Source organism: Pleurodeles waltl, chromosome 8 (genome assembly GCF_031143425.1).
Source record: "Pleurodeles waltl isolate 20211129_DDA chromosome 8, aPleWal1.hap1.20221129, whole genome shotgun sequence".
Classification (NCBI taxonomy): Eukaryota; Metazoa; Chordata; class Amphibia; order Caudata; family Salamandridae; genus Pleurodeles; species Pleurodeles waltl.
Genome location: NC_090447.1, coordinates 1512023887 through 1512040538, shown reverse-complemented (window position 1 = coordinate 1512040538; position 16652 = coordinate 1512023887). Strand labels below are relative to the sequence as shown.

Below are 16652 nucleotides of genomic sequence, written 5' to 3'. Positions count from 1 at the left end.
TGTGCACACTGCAGCTCACCCAAGAGTGACAAATGGCAATTTAATAAAAAAAGTAATGATTCAGTTCTAGGAAGGTGCACAGGCAGTTGTGAGGAAAGTTAGTTGGAGGTACCGACACTTAGAATTAAGGCCCGTATTTATACTTTTTGACGCTAAACTGCGCTAACGCAGTTTAGCGTAAAAAATTTTAGCGCCGGCTAATGCCATTCTGAAGCGCCATGCGGGCGCCGTATTTATTGAATGGCGTTAGCCGGCGCTAGCAGACCGGCGCTGCTTGGTGTGCGCAAAAAAAAAACACGTACACCAGGCAGCGCCGGCGTAGGGGAAAATGGCGTTAGGGCGTCTTAAAATGGGGCAAGTCAGGTTGAGGCAAAAAAATCGCCTCAACCCGATTTGCGCCATTTTTTTACGACGCCCAGACGCCATTTACATTACTCCTGTCTTAGCAAAGACAGGAGTCATGCCCCCTTGCCCAATGGCCATGCCCAGGGGACTTATGTCCCCTGGGCATGGTCATTGGGCATAGTGGCATGTAGGGGGGCACTAATCAGGCCCCCCTATGCCACAAAAAAAAACAACAAAAAAAAATTATACTTACCTGAACTTACCTGATTGTCCCTGGGGTGGGTCCCTCCATCCTTGGGGGTCCTCCTGGGGTGGGCAAGGGTGGCAGGGGGGGTCCCTGGGGGCATGGGAGGGCACCTGTGGGCTCATTCTGAGCCCACAGGTCCCTTAACGCCTGCCCTGACCCAGGCGTTAAAAAGAGGCGCAAATGCGGGTTTTTTTGACCCGCCCACTCCCGGATGTGATTTTTGCCCGGGAGTATAAATACGACGCATATGCGTCGGAGTCATTTTTTAAGACGGGAACGCCTACCTTGCATCTCATTAACGCAAGGAAGGCATTCACGCAAAAAAATGACGCTAACTCCGTGCACTTTGGCGCTAGACGCGTCTAACGCCAAAGTATAAATATGGCGTTAGTTTTGCGTCGAATTTGCGTCAAAAAAACGACGCAAATTCGGCGCAAACGGAGTATAAATATGCCCCTAAATTTTATAATATTGTTTAAATAGTGTTTTCAGAGTCATGGATAGCATTCATCACTGTACACAGAGGAGCAGATGCTAGGTTTTATCTAAACATCTGTATTGATCCAAGCTACTTCATATTTATTTCAATAAAGATTTGTACATACAAAACCAAAGTTTTAGACAAACACAAGATTAAACAAATTCCATTCTCCAGTATGATGCCTAATCACGGTGCCTTCTGCACCTTGTACTAAGACCCTCCCTTGTGCTTCATGGTGGGGTGAATAAAAACTCAGACAACATGTGGCTTGCAGGCCTGGGGCTTCTTCAAGGCTGATAGTAAACAAGTGCTTGTAATACACTTTTGTTAAAGTAACACAGTGGGGCTCCTAATTACAAATATATTTGTGTAAGTGTTCATTCTATGACACAGCACACGTGATATGTTCAATGAAAGAATCATTCAGTAGCAGATGTGATGACGGGACCTAGAAATTGCAAAATGATCCATTGGCTATTTGTGAAAAGAGAGAGAAGAAAAAAAAAGGGAAACATATAAGAAAAAGGAGGGGCTGGCACCGAAAAATTACAAGCGCGTTGTCTTTGCGCTCTTATATGACAGCATTCCATTTTTAGAAGAAGTCAGAAGGCACAAACAGACTAAGAAACAAATGTGGACCAGATACCATAATAAAACAATGATTGATTGATTGATTAAATCTATAAACCCGGACCCACAGAAACCGCACACAGGGGGTCCGGATGAGATCACATCACAGAGAGGAAGAGAAAGGGCCATCATTCCAAATAACCAACTAATGACTAACCTATCTACAACCACTTTAAACAAAGAAGAAATGGGGATCTTTGACAAAGGCTTATCCTTTTTGCCCTACAGCAGAATGGATGTTGACCGATGCGAAGACTGACCTATATAAATTTACTCAGAAACTGAAACTGCAAGCATTTTTCCTTGACAAACAAAAAACACAAACCGCGACCACAGCACAAACAATCTTGAGTAATTTTACCTCAGCAGAACTAGAAGATATTCATCTAATAGAAGCCCTTACTGACAGCCAACCATTGTTGTCCGAAGATAGTACTAACACAACAGATATTCTTCAGACAGCCTTGGTATTGGGCATAGACATTGCCTATTCCAAAACTTCAAAATTCAAACCAAAATCTACTTTCACTCCACAGTTCCTACCCAGGAATTCTGTTGACCTATGTCATCTTTGGTCTCCAGGGACTTAGACAAAAAGATACACAAAATATACCAAGGAAAAAAGACTTCTACTGTCCAATATTAACATATCCCACCAAAAGTCGATCCAAGACCTCAAAAACAACCCCAACATAATAATAAAAGAAGCGGACAAAGGCGGCAACATCACCATACTCCATCCAACTGATTAGATCTTCGAAGCTAATAACCAACTCAAGGATACAAACTGCTATAAACTACTTTCAGAAAACCCAACTAAAACCATACATGAGAATCGTGAAACCAAAATCGATGGTTTGGACAAGGCTTGCTCACTGAAGAAGAATGCAATTGTCCGTATATTGGCCACCCAGTCATGGTCACCTTCTATTTAATACCTTAAATCTATAAAAAGGGATTCCCGCCTCCTGGAAGACCAATCACTGCAGGTATGGATTCCATCTACCCCAGCTTAAGGGAATTCATTGATCGCCATCTACAACCGTACACAGAAAGTCTACCATCGTGTGTACGAGATACAAAAGATATTCTTAAGAACGTAGAGGACATCATGTGGTAGAAGGACTACTGGCTAGCGACAACTGATGTAACTAGTCTTTGTAAGACATGAAGATGGCATTAAGAGAGTCAGGAAAGCTCTTTCAACCCAATCTACTCATTTCTTCTGAGCTAACACCATGATTTTAGAAATGTTACAATTCTGTTTGACCGACAATGTATCCTCCTTCAACACTCAAAAAGGTGTACTTCTTTAATAAGTGGAAGCTTAGACGTTTAATATGTTACATTAAAGCACTGAACTGAGAAGTACTGATAGTTCTAAATATGAACTTGGAACTATTTATGCCCCTGCGCCAACCCTGGAGATAATGCTATTAGTGAGCTAAGAGGCAATACAGTTGCCATGCAAACGCAGCATGTGGGCCAGATTGTTAGAGACAGAGATAGATTATAATCTGTTACTTACATATCTGAAAGTGCTTTCATATGCGATAATGATGAAAAAGGAGAGTCGATATAACAAAACATTTTACAACGATAACATAATTCCGTTAAGGGGCAGCCGGGATTAATCCAGGTTTTCTACTTTCTCTTTGTACAAGTCAGCTAAAAAGTGAATGTTTATTTGTCTCTCCTTTTCTTCCTCAGATATTATTGCTTTGTTAACACCTCTTTCTGCATGAAGATAGAGCGAGGGTAGCAGAGAGAAGCCATGGGAAAGCTCGGCTCCTTCTAGGCTCTAGGCTCCAACCTCGGGATAAACCTGAGCCGGTCTTGACTGCTATCCTTGACTGTGAACAACACTAATTATTCGGTACAATAAAATTTAATTGTAAGTGTCAATATCTCCAACTAACTTTCTTGATATTCTTCTCCTGGATTTGAAGGATATACCTAGCAGATGCATGCCACCAGGCACCACCAAATGTATCTCTAACACTTACGTGGCCGTTAGGTGGGGTTTAGAGTCAACTTCAAAGGACCCTCCCAATCTGTTCTGGTTGTGAACTGTTTAGCAGATCCCAACATATCCTGAGTCCAAAAATCAAAATATTCAGGGAAAAGCATAAGATGAACCTGCTACAAGTCTTGATGACTTTTTAAAATGTAAACAAATTTGGGGCCAGATGTATCAAGCCTTTTTGCATTCGCAAACGGTGCGAATGCCCGTTTGCGAATGCAAAAATGCCTTTCAGTATTTATGAAAGGCATTCGCAATGCAAATTTAAGGAATCGCTAAAATAGCCCGTTTAGAGAATCGGAAATTGCGATTCTCTAAATAAGAAAACGCAAATAAGGAATCCTTATTTGCGAATTTTAAACCACATGTAACAAGCAATTCCTTAATGCGAATTGGGCATTAAGGAATCGCAATTACCACCAAGTTAAACTTGTTGGTAACCATGTGCAAATTTTAAATATGCATTAAAAATGCATTAAAAAAATTGTCATGTAACGCACACATGCCCCTTTGGCATGTGTGCACCTTACATGTCCTTAAAAAACTTCTTGGGGTGCAGCAGAGGGGGCCTTAGGCCACCAGCACCCTGGGGTTTGCATTTCCCAAAAATGCGATTTCCAGTTAGGAATTCGCAATTTGGGAAATGCAAAATATTCGCAAATATGGGCCTACAGGCCTATAGGTGCGAATGGGGTCTGTATCACAATTTGCGATTCGGTAATAGCATTTGCGATTTTTAAGAAATCGCTATTACCAAATTGCAAATATGATACATTGCATTTTGCGAATCAGAAATAGCGATTTCTTAAAAATCGCTATTTCCGAATCACAATTGCCTTTTTTTGTTACATCTGGCCCTTGGTACTTTCTGCACAGTTAGAAGACTTGAGCACCAGTTGAGAAGCAGCAGGGAGACAGTTTTACTTGATTCTGGTCCTTATAGAAAGTTGAACATTCCTGTACACGCTGATATGGTGATCAGATCACTCATTATCAGAGACAACTTGGAATCATTGGTGTAATACTGCAGGTCGAGTCTATATTGTTAAAACATTTGGTCTAACTTTCTCACATAGATGTTGAACAAAAAAGGTGAAAAGTGTGACTCTGCAGTCTGATACCCAGTGGCTGCAAATGCATCTCTCATACTAAGCATTTTCTTTCATACGTCAATATTCAACCATTGTTCCCCCAAGCCAACTGTTCTTCTAGTGACCCCCACCCTTGACGTGAAGATCTGAATATTTCCCTGTGAGACTAGGCAATCGTTACTTGAGATGGGCAGCGAGGAGCATGACACTTCAAGGAAGGTGGCACCCACCACACTTTGGGGGTTCAGAGGAACCTTGCTTCTGAAGATGCTCAGAGCACTACTGCCTTGCAGTATTGTGATGAGGGTGGGACCTCTGTTGCATCCGTGGCGCGGGTATTGGTGATGTCTGTGAACAAGAGGATGGGTGATGGGGAGGTAGCCGGGGCGGGTGTTTCTGGTGCACCACTGGTTGGCTGTGCACTGTTTGCTCCTGGGATGCAGGCTGGCCCTGAGCCCTTTTCTCCAGCACTGCAGACCGGCTCTGCACCCTCTTCTCCTGCAGCACCCCCTGGCCAGTCACCTTCATCCCCTGCTGCCCTTCCACTCCCTCTTGCTGGGGCCTTCTCTTCCGCTTCTGGGGATGCGGGAGTTGGCGCTGCTGCTGAGATTGGCACCTGGGGTGGATTGTAGAGCCAGGAGGCCTCTGCAGCCTTTTATCATGGGAGGGTATCCCAGAGGAGAGCTCCATCTCTTCTTCTACAAAGAGAAACAAAAGCCTGTTAATGAGTGTCCTTCAAGCAAGAATACCCCACTGTGGCAAACCAACCCATCCAGTGATGGGTGGAAAAAACATAATGCCACCATTATGGCACTGGGACCTTGTCCAGGATCACAGAGCTGTGATCACCATCTCTAGGAAGTTGGCTCTGTAGATACTATCTCAAAGTGAGAGATAGTGTGCACAATCCAAGGGTTCCCCTTAGAGGTTGATAGTGGCAAAATTAGATAATACTAATGCTCTATTTTGTCGGAGTGTGGACAAGCAGTAGACTTATCAGAGGGTAGTGTTAAGCATTTGTTGTAAACACCCAGGCAATAAATGAGAACACACACTCAAAGACTTAAATCCAGGCTAATAGGTTTTTATATAGGAAAATATTATTTTCTTAATTTATTTTAGAACCACAAGATTTAGAATTCAAGTAAGTACATAAATTGTAAGGTACTTGGCATAGGTAAATATGGAACTTTGAATTAAAACAGAAAGGTACACAGTTTTGCCAAAAATGGAAATAAGCAATTTTAAAAGTGGACACTGCAAAAATCAATAGTTCTTGGGGGAGATAAGTACTGGTTAGTGTTGCAGGTAAGTAAAGCACTCACAAGTTCAGTCCCAGGGGCATAGGCAGCCCAGTGTTGGGGGTTCAAGGCAACCCCAAACACCCAGCACCAGCAACACAGGGCCGGTCAGGTGCAGAGGTCAAAGTAGGGCCCAAATAACCTAGGCGCCTATGGAGACAGGGGGTGTTCCGGTTCCAGTCTGCTGGAAGGTAAGTACCTGCGTCCTCGGGGAGCAGACCAGGGGGGGTTTAGGAGAGCACTGGGGGGTCCCAAGTAGGCACACAAAGCACAGCCTCAGTGGCACAGGGGCGGCTGGGTGCAGTGGGCAAACAAGGGACCAGGTTTGTAATTGAAATCAATGGAGAGACCCGGGGGTCACTCTGGCGATGCAGGCAGGGCACAGGGGGGCTTCTCGGGCCAGCCACCAACTGGGCAACGATGAGGGCTGCCTGCTGGTCACTCCTGCACTGGTAGTTGGCTTCTCTCGGGTCTTGGGGGCTGCAGGTGCAGTGCAGTGCTTCTCCCAGGCGTCGTGTTCTTTGTTACCGGGCAGTCGCATCAGGGGGAGCCTCGGGATTCTCTCTGCAGGCATCGCTGTGGGGGTGCAGGGAGGTCGTCTCAGGATGTCCACGTAGTGGGAGTCGCCTGGGGGTCCTCTCTAAAGTGTTGGTTCTTCTGGACACAAGCCGGGGGCGTCGGGTGCAGAGTGTTGGGGACTCACTCTTCCGGGATGAGGCTGGAGTCCCTTTAAAGATGGTTGTTTCTTTGTTTGTTGGATAGAGCCGCTGTCCACTGGAGTTTCTAGGTCCTTTGGTTGCAGGGCAGTCCTCTGAGTCCTCAGAGGTCGCTGGTCCCGCTGGATGCGTCGCTGTGCAGGTTCTTTGAGTCTGGAGATAGGCTGGTAGGGCTGGGGCCAAGTCAGTTGCCATCTCCTTCATCTCTGCGGGGATTTCAGGTCAGCAGTCCTTATTCTTGTTGTAGGTGGTCGGGAATATGATTTCCTGGGTTCAAGTGTAGCCATTATGGAACTGTGGAGCTCGTGTTTGACAAACTCCCGGACCGTATACTCTTTATGGCTACCCTGCACTTACAATGTCTAAGAATTGGCTTAGACGCTGTAGGGACATAGTGCTCATGCAACTATGCCCCAGTGCTTAACTTGTAAATACAGAGGTGCCGGTGCCCAAGCCCTCCTCTTAAACACGCGGCTGCTGTAATTGAATGTGTGAACATTGAATACTGAGGCGGCGTAATCCTGAAGCCATCTCGGGCCTCTTCAATCCATATAAAGCAACTCCCTGCCCCTTCAGCTCACTCTTGCAGCTTTTTACTTTCTCCCTTTGTGACACTTTTTCGTTTTTCTCTTCCTCGTATTTCCCATATGTATCTTTTGCTCGCAGCAAATGCTTGAGGCAGAAGAAGCAGCCCAGCCTTCAAAAATAAGTGCTGGTGCTCAGCACCGGAAACAACAAGCGCAAATTAAGCACTGCTATGCCCTCACCTGTGGTATAGTGCACCCTGCCTTAGGGCTGTAAGGTCTGTTAGAGGGGTGACTTACCTATGCCACAGGCAGTGGGTTGTGGGCATGGCACTCTGAAGGGTGTGCCATGTCGACTTAGTCTTTTTCTCCCCACCAGCACACACAAGCTGTGAGGCAGTGTGCATGTGCTGAGTGAGGGGTCCCTGAGGGTGGCATAATACATGCTGCAGCCCTTAGAGACCTTGCCTGGCCACAGGGCCCTTGGTACCAGGGGTACCATTTACAAGGGACTTATCTGTGTGCCAGGGCTGTGCCAGTTGTGGAAACAAAGGTACAGTTTAGGGAAAGAACACTGGTGCTGGGGCCTGGTTAGCAGGGTCCCAGCACACTTTCAATCATAACTAGCATCAACAAAAGGCAAAACGTTAGGGGGTAACCATGCCATCAGAGGCATTTTCCTACACCATCTGTATAAGTCAGGCTTCTAGAAAATGGCCCTTTTACATAGATTCACTGCTAACTTAGGTAAAATTGATCTTACCATAACCCAGTCTGCTAAAATACTACAGACTAGGGGTGTACAGTGTAGGTCTAGGGCAGCCGGATCAATACTAGGTTTTCCCTATAACCAATGACTATTTAAATGACTTCAATTCGTATTCATTGTGTCTGATTTTATTGTATGTAGATAGCCTGATAATCTTGGGTGGACCCGGGCCACCGAGGCCTAAACAGGGCATCACTGCGGTAGACCATGTTTTATGCGTGTCTCAGGTGATTCTCAACACTTTGACTTCAGTGGACCCCCACTTAAACATTATTGGAGCCCGGGGACCCTCATTGAGTCATTACTGGAAGCCGGGGACCTCGGTCTAAAGACTGTTGATGATTCGAACAGGAAAACAGTACACAAAAAAGCAAGCATTCCATCGAACACATATGAAGATGATAACACATTTCATTTACTTTGCAAAAATACATTTTAAAAAAAAGTGTAATTTTAATAGGAAGGTATGGAGCTTTTCTAAGTTCAATTGAAGCCACACATTGTCCATACTATATTCCATTTGGTGCCCCTGCACCGCTCCCACACACAAATCAATCTGAGGATGCCAATTTAATTTTTAGCCTCCAGTTTTAAATTCCTTGACATTGAGTACGTTTTAAAATTTTCACTTGTACATTTAGCTACTTTATTTATATACACTCTATTAATCTGTTAATATTATTTAATTTTCTAAGCAGTCACAGACACTCTGAGGAGGCTTCACAGGACCAGGACCACAGGTTGGGAACCACAGCCTGCCTCGGACTATGTCTAGCCCCTGCTAATTGCCAAGGTTTGATTTGTTCCTGGCAATCATTACCCCATTATCTCAATCCCAGGTGTCATATATTTATTATTATTTCAGCAAGACAGAATTTCCTAATGTATATCTGCCAGGTTTCCCAGGTCCATGCTTGATGTGCTGCTCCAGGCCAGCTTTTTCTTTAAATTGTGGGACCAGCAATCATGTTTAATCCATTATAAAACAGGACTACAAGTCCCAGAATTCAAAGGACTGAAACAGCACATCAAGCATGGACCTGGGATACTTGGCGGTGTGCTAAAGCTGCTTTGACGCAGCTCTTCTCCCCGCCAAATCATGTCTTATTTCACACATCTTATAGAATACACTCACCTTCTTGACGGAGTTTCTGTCCCTCAGATATTCAAATGTCTTTATCATATACTTGTTGTTCTTCCCATATTGTATTACACACCTAAGTCATTGAGAACATTCCCCATAGGATTTCATATGCTAGATTGAACTTAGTTGCATGAGGACCTCAACTGTATCTACAAAACGTACATTTACACTTGTAAATGGCATTGCTCAAACATAGTATTACACACCTACTGTAGTGTAATGCCAACTGTGAGGAAATGTACTCCCAGTCGTGGATTGTGGACCTCCCTGGGTGGGGCCAACTGCCCTAGTATGGTGAGCTCTCACGTAACTGTGAGTTTTCTGGCTATTAAAGTCTGGGTTACTGTCAGTGATTTACCCATGTGAAGTCCATGAGTAAGGGCCTGATTTAGAACTTGGCGGACAAGCTACTCCGTCACAACCATAGGATATAATGGGATTTATATTTTGGCAGACGAGATATCCGTCACCGTTGTGATTAAATAACTCGTCCACCAAGTTCTAAATCAGGCCCTAAATCTTCATTTAGAGTGGGAATGGGGAGTACGCACCCCCAAAGTTGCAGATGGGTTAAGAAAAATAGTTTTTATTTCTTTGGAGAAGATATTTTTCCAGTAGTGAAAAAACAGAAAGCAAGTAAAATTGCATAAATGTACAACTGCAAGATTTACACACGCACAGATGTAATTGAGTGGAATTTATATGAAATTCACAGAACAATTTCATTACTGTTGGAAAGCTGTGGCTGTCACAGTTTCCCAGAAATGCTCTCAAACGTTAGACATTTACTCCAAATGTAGGCACATGTCTAAGGCAGTACATTTCTGCTATCTGCTGAGAATGGTGACACACGTCTTTATGCATCTGTCTTCATGGCATGTCCACTGCTGGACTTTCATAGTCTAGATGGTTTCCAATCTGTCTTAATACCTTTTAAATATGTCAGCCACAAACCCTGCCAAAATGTCCTCTCTGAGGTTGACCACATGATTTATTTCTGCACACACATATAAGAAAGCTTCACTTGGAAAACTAAAAGGTCACCAGTACTGACTAACTCTTGATGGTATTATAATATTATTATCTTGATCTTAAATAATCTACCTTGTTTCCTTCATGTCTTTTCCATTAAAAAACCCCCACACAAAACAAACACATTAAAAATATCAGAATTTACAGACAGTTGGTTTATGACAAGATAAATTATGTTTTTATATCAATCAATTTCTATTGTGGGAATAAAAATCCTTGATGATAAACTTCAATGTTGTAGGATGAATAGATGCGGATGAGCTTTTGTTTTATGCTTTTTTTGTTAAAGTATTATTTGTAAGACTGTTCATCTCATCCCATCAGCACCGCAGTATACAGGAGGAGGCATACAGAAGCCAGGATTCAGTAGTTGGGTGGCTTTGGATGAGGTGTCTTGCACTAAAGGCCACTTTGGGTGCACGGAACCCACCTTCTGGGGGAGGAGTCCCTGCCCCCCAACCCCTTCGCCCGTCGGCTCAATGAGGGTGAAAAGCTGCCTCACTAGAACATTTCCTACCTAGATCCTGGGATCACTGCTTTCCACACCATGGCCTAGAGCACAATAGGAGTTGTGAAATGGGGGTCATTTCCTTAGCACAACTGTAACTGCTGCAGCCTTGTTTTCGTGTTCATGATATCCATGCCAAAAGGAAGTGCCCATCTATGATGTTTAGAGCCTCTCTTTCCCATCTTGGCTCCTCAGCTCAGAAATGAGGTTCTGTCTACTCAGCTGAAAAAGTTTACATTCTTGTAACCATTGGAAGAACGCCTTCTTCCTTCCTCATGATCTAAGACTTAGGGGGTCATTCTGACCCCGGCGGTCTAAGACCGCCGGGGCCAGGGTCGGCGGGAGCACCGCCGACAGATCGGCGGTGCCCCGCAGGGCATTCTGACCGTGGCGGTTCGGCCGCGGTCAGATTCGGAAAACCGGCGGTCTCCCACCGGTTTTCCGCTGCCCTACAGAATCCTCCATGGCGGCGGAGCGCGCTCCGCCGCCATGGGGATTCTGACACCCCCTACCGCCATCCTGTTCCTGGTGGGTCTCCCGCCAGGAACAGGATGGCGGTAGGGGGTGCCGCTGGGCCCCTGGGGGCCCCTGCAGTGCCCATGCCAATGGCATGGGCACTGCAGGGGCCCCCGTAAGAGGGCCCCACTATGTATTTCAGTGTCTGCTATGCAGACACTGAAATACGCGACGGGTGCCACTGCACCCGTCGCACATAACCACTCCGCCGGCACCATTCGGAGCCGGCTTCCTCGTGGGGAGGGGTTTCCCACTGGGCTGGCGGGCGGCCTTCTGGCGGTCGCCTGCCAGCCCAGCGGGAAAGCCTGAATGGCCTCCGCGGTCTTTCGACCGCGGAGCGGCCATATGGCGGTACCCGCGAGGCGGGCGGCTACCGCCGCCCGCCTCACTCAGAATCAGGCCCTTAGTGCCTGATTTAGATATTGGCGGATGAGTTACTCCATCCAAACGGTGTGACCCAGTAACTCATCCACCAATATCTGAATCAGGCCCTAGGACACTTGTATACTCCATTGGTTTTACAACGTTGTGTGATCTTCACTGGAAGTCTGTTCACAGAACTCTGTAAATTTGTCCCTTGCTTTTCCTTACCGAGCTCCCTCCAAGAGGGGCTGCTGGGTGCCACATGGCCGACCAAATCTGAGAATCACCGATAAGTGCCATGAACAGATCTACTCCTCGTCTTGGCATGGGCAATGCGACAATGTCCACCCACACACCTGGAGAGGGACAACTGGAGCTCCAGTGTAACTGCTGTGTGCAACCGTGAAGCATGGAGCCCAGTAGCCTCCAGGGTGCTCCCTGAGCTGGTAGGATACTACCTGAGGCCCTGGTCTGGGAAATTCCCTCTTCCAGTCTAGGCCACACCAGAGAGAAAGAATGGGCAGAGAAAGGAACTCGAGCAGTCAATCCCGATCACCTCCTTACACCATCTGTGCTCCTTACATCACTAGAAAGAGCACTAGAAAGTGGTTTTCATGGCACGTTGTTTATGTTGCTGATCCATGGACAGGATATTGTATGTAGTACAACTTATTGCCAGCATTGATTGCCATTCTGTTTTTAGGTGCCCTGCCTAGTCAAAATATCAGATACGCTCAATTAGTGATACTCTACAGCCATAAGGTAGGCCAAGATCCTGATATGTCCTCCCTACCTACCCCGCCTTCCGATCGGCCAAATTCAAAGAATATTGTTCTCTGACAGAGGAGTTATCTCTGTGCCAAAGGTGACCCTGACTCTCCCAGTAAGCTTTTTATCACCAAGTGTAGCGCTTTTTTATCACTTCTTTTTTTATCACTTTAATACCTCGAAACTGTGGAAATCCAACACCGGCACTAAAAATATCGGATTCACTCTCCATAGGCTGGAGACGGCTTGCCAGCATTCCTAATTTGATGCATCTGGATCACCAAGAAAGACCAGAAACAACAACAGGAGGCTCTGATAATCGAAGTAAACCCTGAGACCCATGAAGATTAAATTGAGATGATTGCAGTAAATATCACCCAGAAACTTTATGTGGTGGTCAATAATTTTCCAGATTCTCGGGGTCTCACTTCTGAAGTAACTAATTTCCAGAAGCTCTCCAGCAGAGATGTTGGCACAGTGTTAAAGGGTCCCAGAAGATGTATCCAGGAGGAGCTGCTTGGCTGCATGCTGGACATAACAAGATAATTTATTACACAGCAGCTGAGAAGCACTGTGTAGGTGTCTCTCCAAGCTGATTATTGAGATGAGGTCTCCTAAGGTGAAGACAGTAACCATCTATTTCGGCAACAATGCAACTGCAGAGTCTTTGAAAGATTGCACTTAATGCATCTGAAAAACTATTTTGCAGCATGGATGAGAAATACGTGAGCTCCACAGCCAGGATTCCTGAATGATGGCTTCCTCACATGAGGGCAGAAGCTGAGCAAGACCCATTGCAAGAGAGCTTTTCAATGCCTGAAGAAGAGGAACTGCTTGCTCAAGGAAGGGGCTGGCTGGACCCAAAGTACTGCCTGCCACAGGAAGCCATCAACTGTGCACGTTACTCGGGCTCTCATTCTAACCCTACTGGTGGACCTGCATCTTCTCAAACATGAATGCAGCAGGCACTGTTTATGCAGTGTGACACATTCTAACTGGTACATACATATTTATATCACTGTGTTTTGTGTTCAGGAACAAGAGTGGGCATGAGATATTACTAACCTCTTTTGATGCATTGGAGAGCTCCATAGGACTAGATCTTGGTGGCTTACTTATTTTCACTAAGGTGATTTTCTTGTAACAGCCCTAGGCCATACTTGATGGGATCTATCAATCCAGGCACTTTTCCATACACTTGCACCACTGAGATATAGGTTGAAGAATGTATCTAATGTGTGTTATATTATTCTGTTTTGCAAAATAAACAATTATTTATTTATGTTTTGTTGTTTTGTACCAAAATGTTGTGAGCTGCAAATGAATGTAAACATTTTCTGTCAACACTTTTGCTGAGGACATTTTTAAGATGGTCATTTGTTGCACCAAATGTTCTTGAGCCTTGAAGAAGTTGAAGATTGCACTGGCCGAAACACGTGATGAATGAATTAGACTTAACATTGAAGGAGACAAAAGACAATGTTCTTCAAGCTATAACTCTTCTAATGGGTTTTTCTGTACAATGCTGCATGGGACGTCATTCATTTATATTTGAGACCCAAACAGTATGATATGATGTAACTATAAACATTACAAATGTTCAGGAGGAAGCTGAATTACGCATATTTCATTTGAGGGGCTAGTGAGGGTAGAAAAGAGTAGTTACGTGAATGCAACTTCTCACCACTACTGTATGAGTGTTAAATACTGTGATAAATGTCAATCAAAACACTATAAACCATAGTCATACACCGCGACATGGCTGGATGTCAATTTTGTGTATATATATTTAAGAAAGAGTGGTGACACATGAAATTGAACAATTGCATTAAAGATGATCTGACTCTTACCAGAATTCTGGCTGGCACTGCGTAACTCGTGACACCTCAGGACGCAGTAAATTAGCAGTACTATGAAGATGATGAGTGCCACGCCTCCCCCGGCGACAGAAGCAATGAGCAATATGTCCCACTCTGCAGCTAAAGAAAAATCAGAGTTAGAGAAATATCTCTATGTAATACTTGTAGGACGTTGGCTCTGTATGTGCTATTTCAAAGTAAGGAATAGCATGCACAGAGTCCAAGGGTTCCCCTTAGAGGTAAAATAGTGGTAAAAAGAGATAATACTAGTGCTCTATTTTGTGGTAGTGTGGTCGAGCAGTAGGCTTATCCAAGGAGTAGTGTTAAGCATTTGTTGTACATACACATAGACAATAAATGAGGTACACACACTCAGAGACAAATCCAGCCAATAGGTTTTGTTATAGAAAAATATCTTTTAGGGTTCAGTTCTTGGTCCAAGGTAGCCCACCGTTGGGGGTTCAGAGCAACCCCAAAGTTACCACACCAGCAGCTCAGGGCCGGTCAGGTGCAGAGTTCAAAGTGGTGCCCAAAACGCATAGGCTAGAATGGAGAGAAGGGGGTGCCCCGGTTCCGGTCTGCTTGCAGGTAAGTACCCGCGTCTTCGGAGGGCAGACCAGGGGGGTTTTGTAGGGCACCGGGGGGGACACAAGCCCACACAGAAATTTCACCCTCAGCGGCGCGGGGGCGGCCGGGTGCAGTGTTAGAACAAGCGTCGGGTTCGCAATGGAAGTCAATGAGAGATCAAGGGATCTCTTCAGCGCTGCAGGCAGGCAAGGGGGGGCTTCCTCGGGGAAACCTCCACTTGGGCAAGGGAGAGGGACTCCTGGGGGTCACTTCTGCAGTGAAAGTCCGGTCCTTCAGGTCCTGAGGGCTGCGGGTGCAGGGTCTTTTCCAGGCGTCGGGACTTAGGTTTCAGAGAGTCGCGGTCAGGGGAAGCCTCGGGATTCCCTCTGCAGGCGGCGCTGTGGGGGCTCAGGGGGGACAGGTTTTGGTACTCACAGTCGTAGAGTAGTCCGGGGGTCCTCCCTGAGGTGTTGGTTCTCCACCAGCCGAGTCGGGGTCGCCGGGTGCAGTGTTGCAAGTCTCACGCTTCTTGCGGGGAGTTGCAGGGTTCTTTAAAGCTGCTTCTTGAAACAAAGTTGCAGTCTTTTTGGAGCAGGTCCGCTGTCCTCGGGAGTTTCTTGTCGTCGTCGAAGCAGGGCAGTCCTCAGAGGATGCAGAGGTCGCTGGTCCCTTTTGGAAGGCGTCGCTGGAGCAGAGTTCTTTGGAAGGCAGGAGACAGGCCGGTGAGTTTCTGGAGCCAAGGCAGTTGTTGTCTTCTGGTCTTCCTCTGCAGGGGTTTTCAGCTAGGCAGTCCTTCTTCTTGTTGTTGCAGGAATCTAGTTTCTAGGTTCAGGGAGAGCCCTTAAATACTAAATTTAAGGGCGTGTTTAGGTCTGGGGCGTTAGTAGCCAATGGCTACTAGCCCTGAGGGTGAGTACACCCTCTTTGTGCCTCCTCCCAAGGGGAGGGGGTCACATCCCTAATCCTATTGGGGGAATCCTCCATCTGCAAGATGGAGGATTTCTAAAAGTTAGAGTCACTTCAGCTCAGGACACCTTAGGGGCTGTCCTGACTGGCCAGTGACTCCTCCTTGTTGCTTTCTTTGTTCCCTCCAGCCTTGCCGCCAAAAGTGGGGGCCGTGGCCGGAGGGGGCGGGCAACTCCACTAAGCTGGAGTGCCCTGCTGGGCTGTGACAAAGGGGTGAGCCTTTGAGGCTCACCGCCAGGTGTTACAGCTCCTGCCTGGGGGAGGTGTTAGCATCTCCACCCAGTGCAGGCTTTGTTACTGGCCTCAGAGTGACAAAGGCACTCTCCCCATGGGGCCAGCAACATGTCTCTAGTGTGGCAGGCTGCTGGAACTAGTCAGCCTACACAGACAGTCGGTTAAGTTTCAGGGGGCACCTCTAAGGTGCCCTCTGGGGTGTATTTTGCAATAAAATGTACACTGGCATCAGTGTGCATTTATTGTGCTGAGAAGTTTGATACCAAACTTCCCAGTTTTCAGTGTAGCCATTATGGTGCTGTGGAGTTCGTGTTTGACAAACTCCCAGACCATATACTCTTATGGCTACCCTGCACTTACAATGTCTAAGGTTTTGTTTAGACACTGTAGGGGTACCATGCTCATGCACTGGTACCCTCACCTATGGTATAGTGCACCCTGCCTTAGGGCTGTAAGGCCTGCTAGAGGGGTGACTGACCTATACTTGCATAGGCAGTGAGAGGCTGGCATGGCACCCTGAGGGGAGTGCCATGTCGACTTACTCGTTTTGTTCTCACTAGCACAAACA

The 16652-nt window shown here is 46.1% G+C and overlaps 1 protein-coding gene across 1 annotated transcript in view; it reads right to left on the bottom strand.

Annotated features, from left to right (window-relative positions):
- Positions 1-4569: 4569 nt before the first annotated feature.
- Positions 4570-16652, bottom strand: part of CD2 (CD2 molecule) — a 76915-nt gene continuing 64832 nt past the window's right edge. Inside the window, exons 4-5 of the mRNA XM_069202801.1 lie at positions 14309-14437; positions 4570-5515 (exon numbers count right to left, since the gene is read on the bottom strand). Of these exons, the coding sequence (XP_069058902.1) occupies positions 5097-5515; positions 14309-14437 (548 nt within the window). The 3' untranslated portion in view covers positions 4570-5096. The remainder of the gene's footprint in view (positions 5516-14308; positions 14438-16652) is intronic.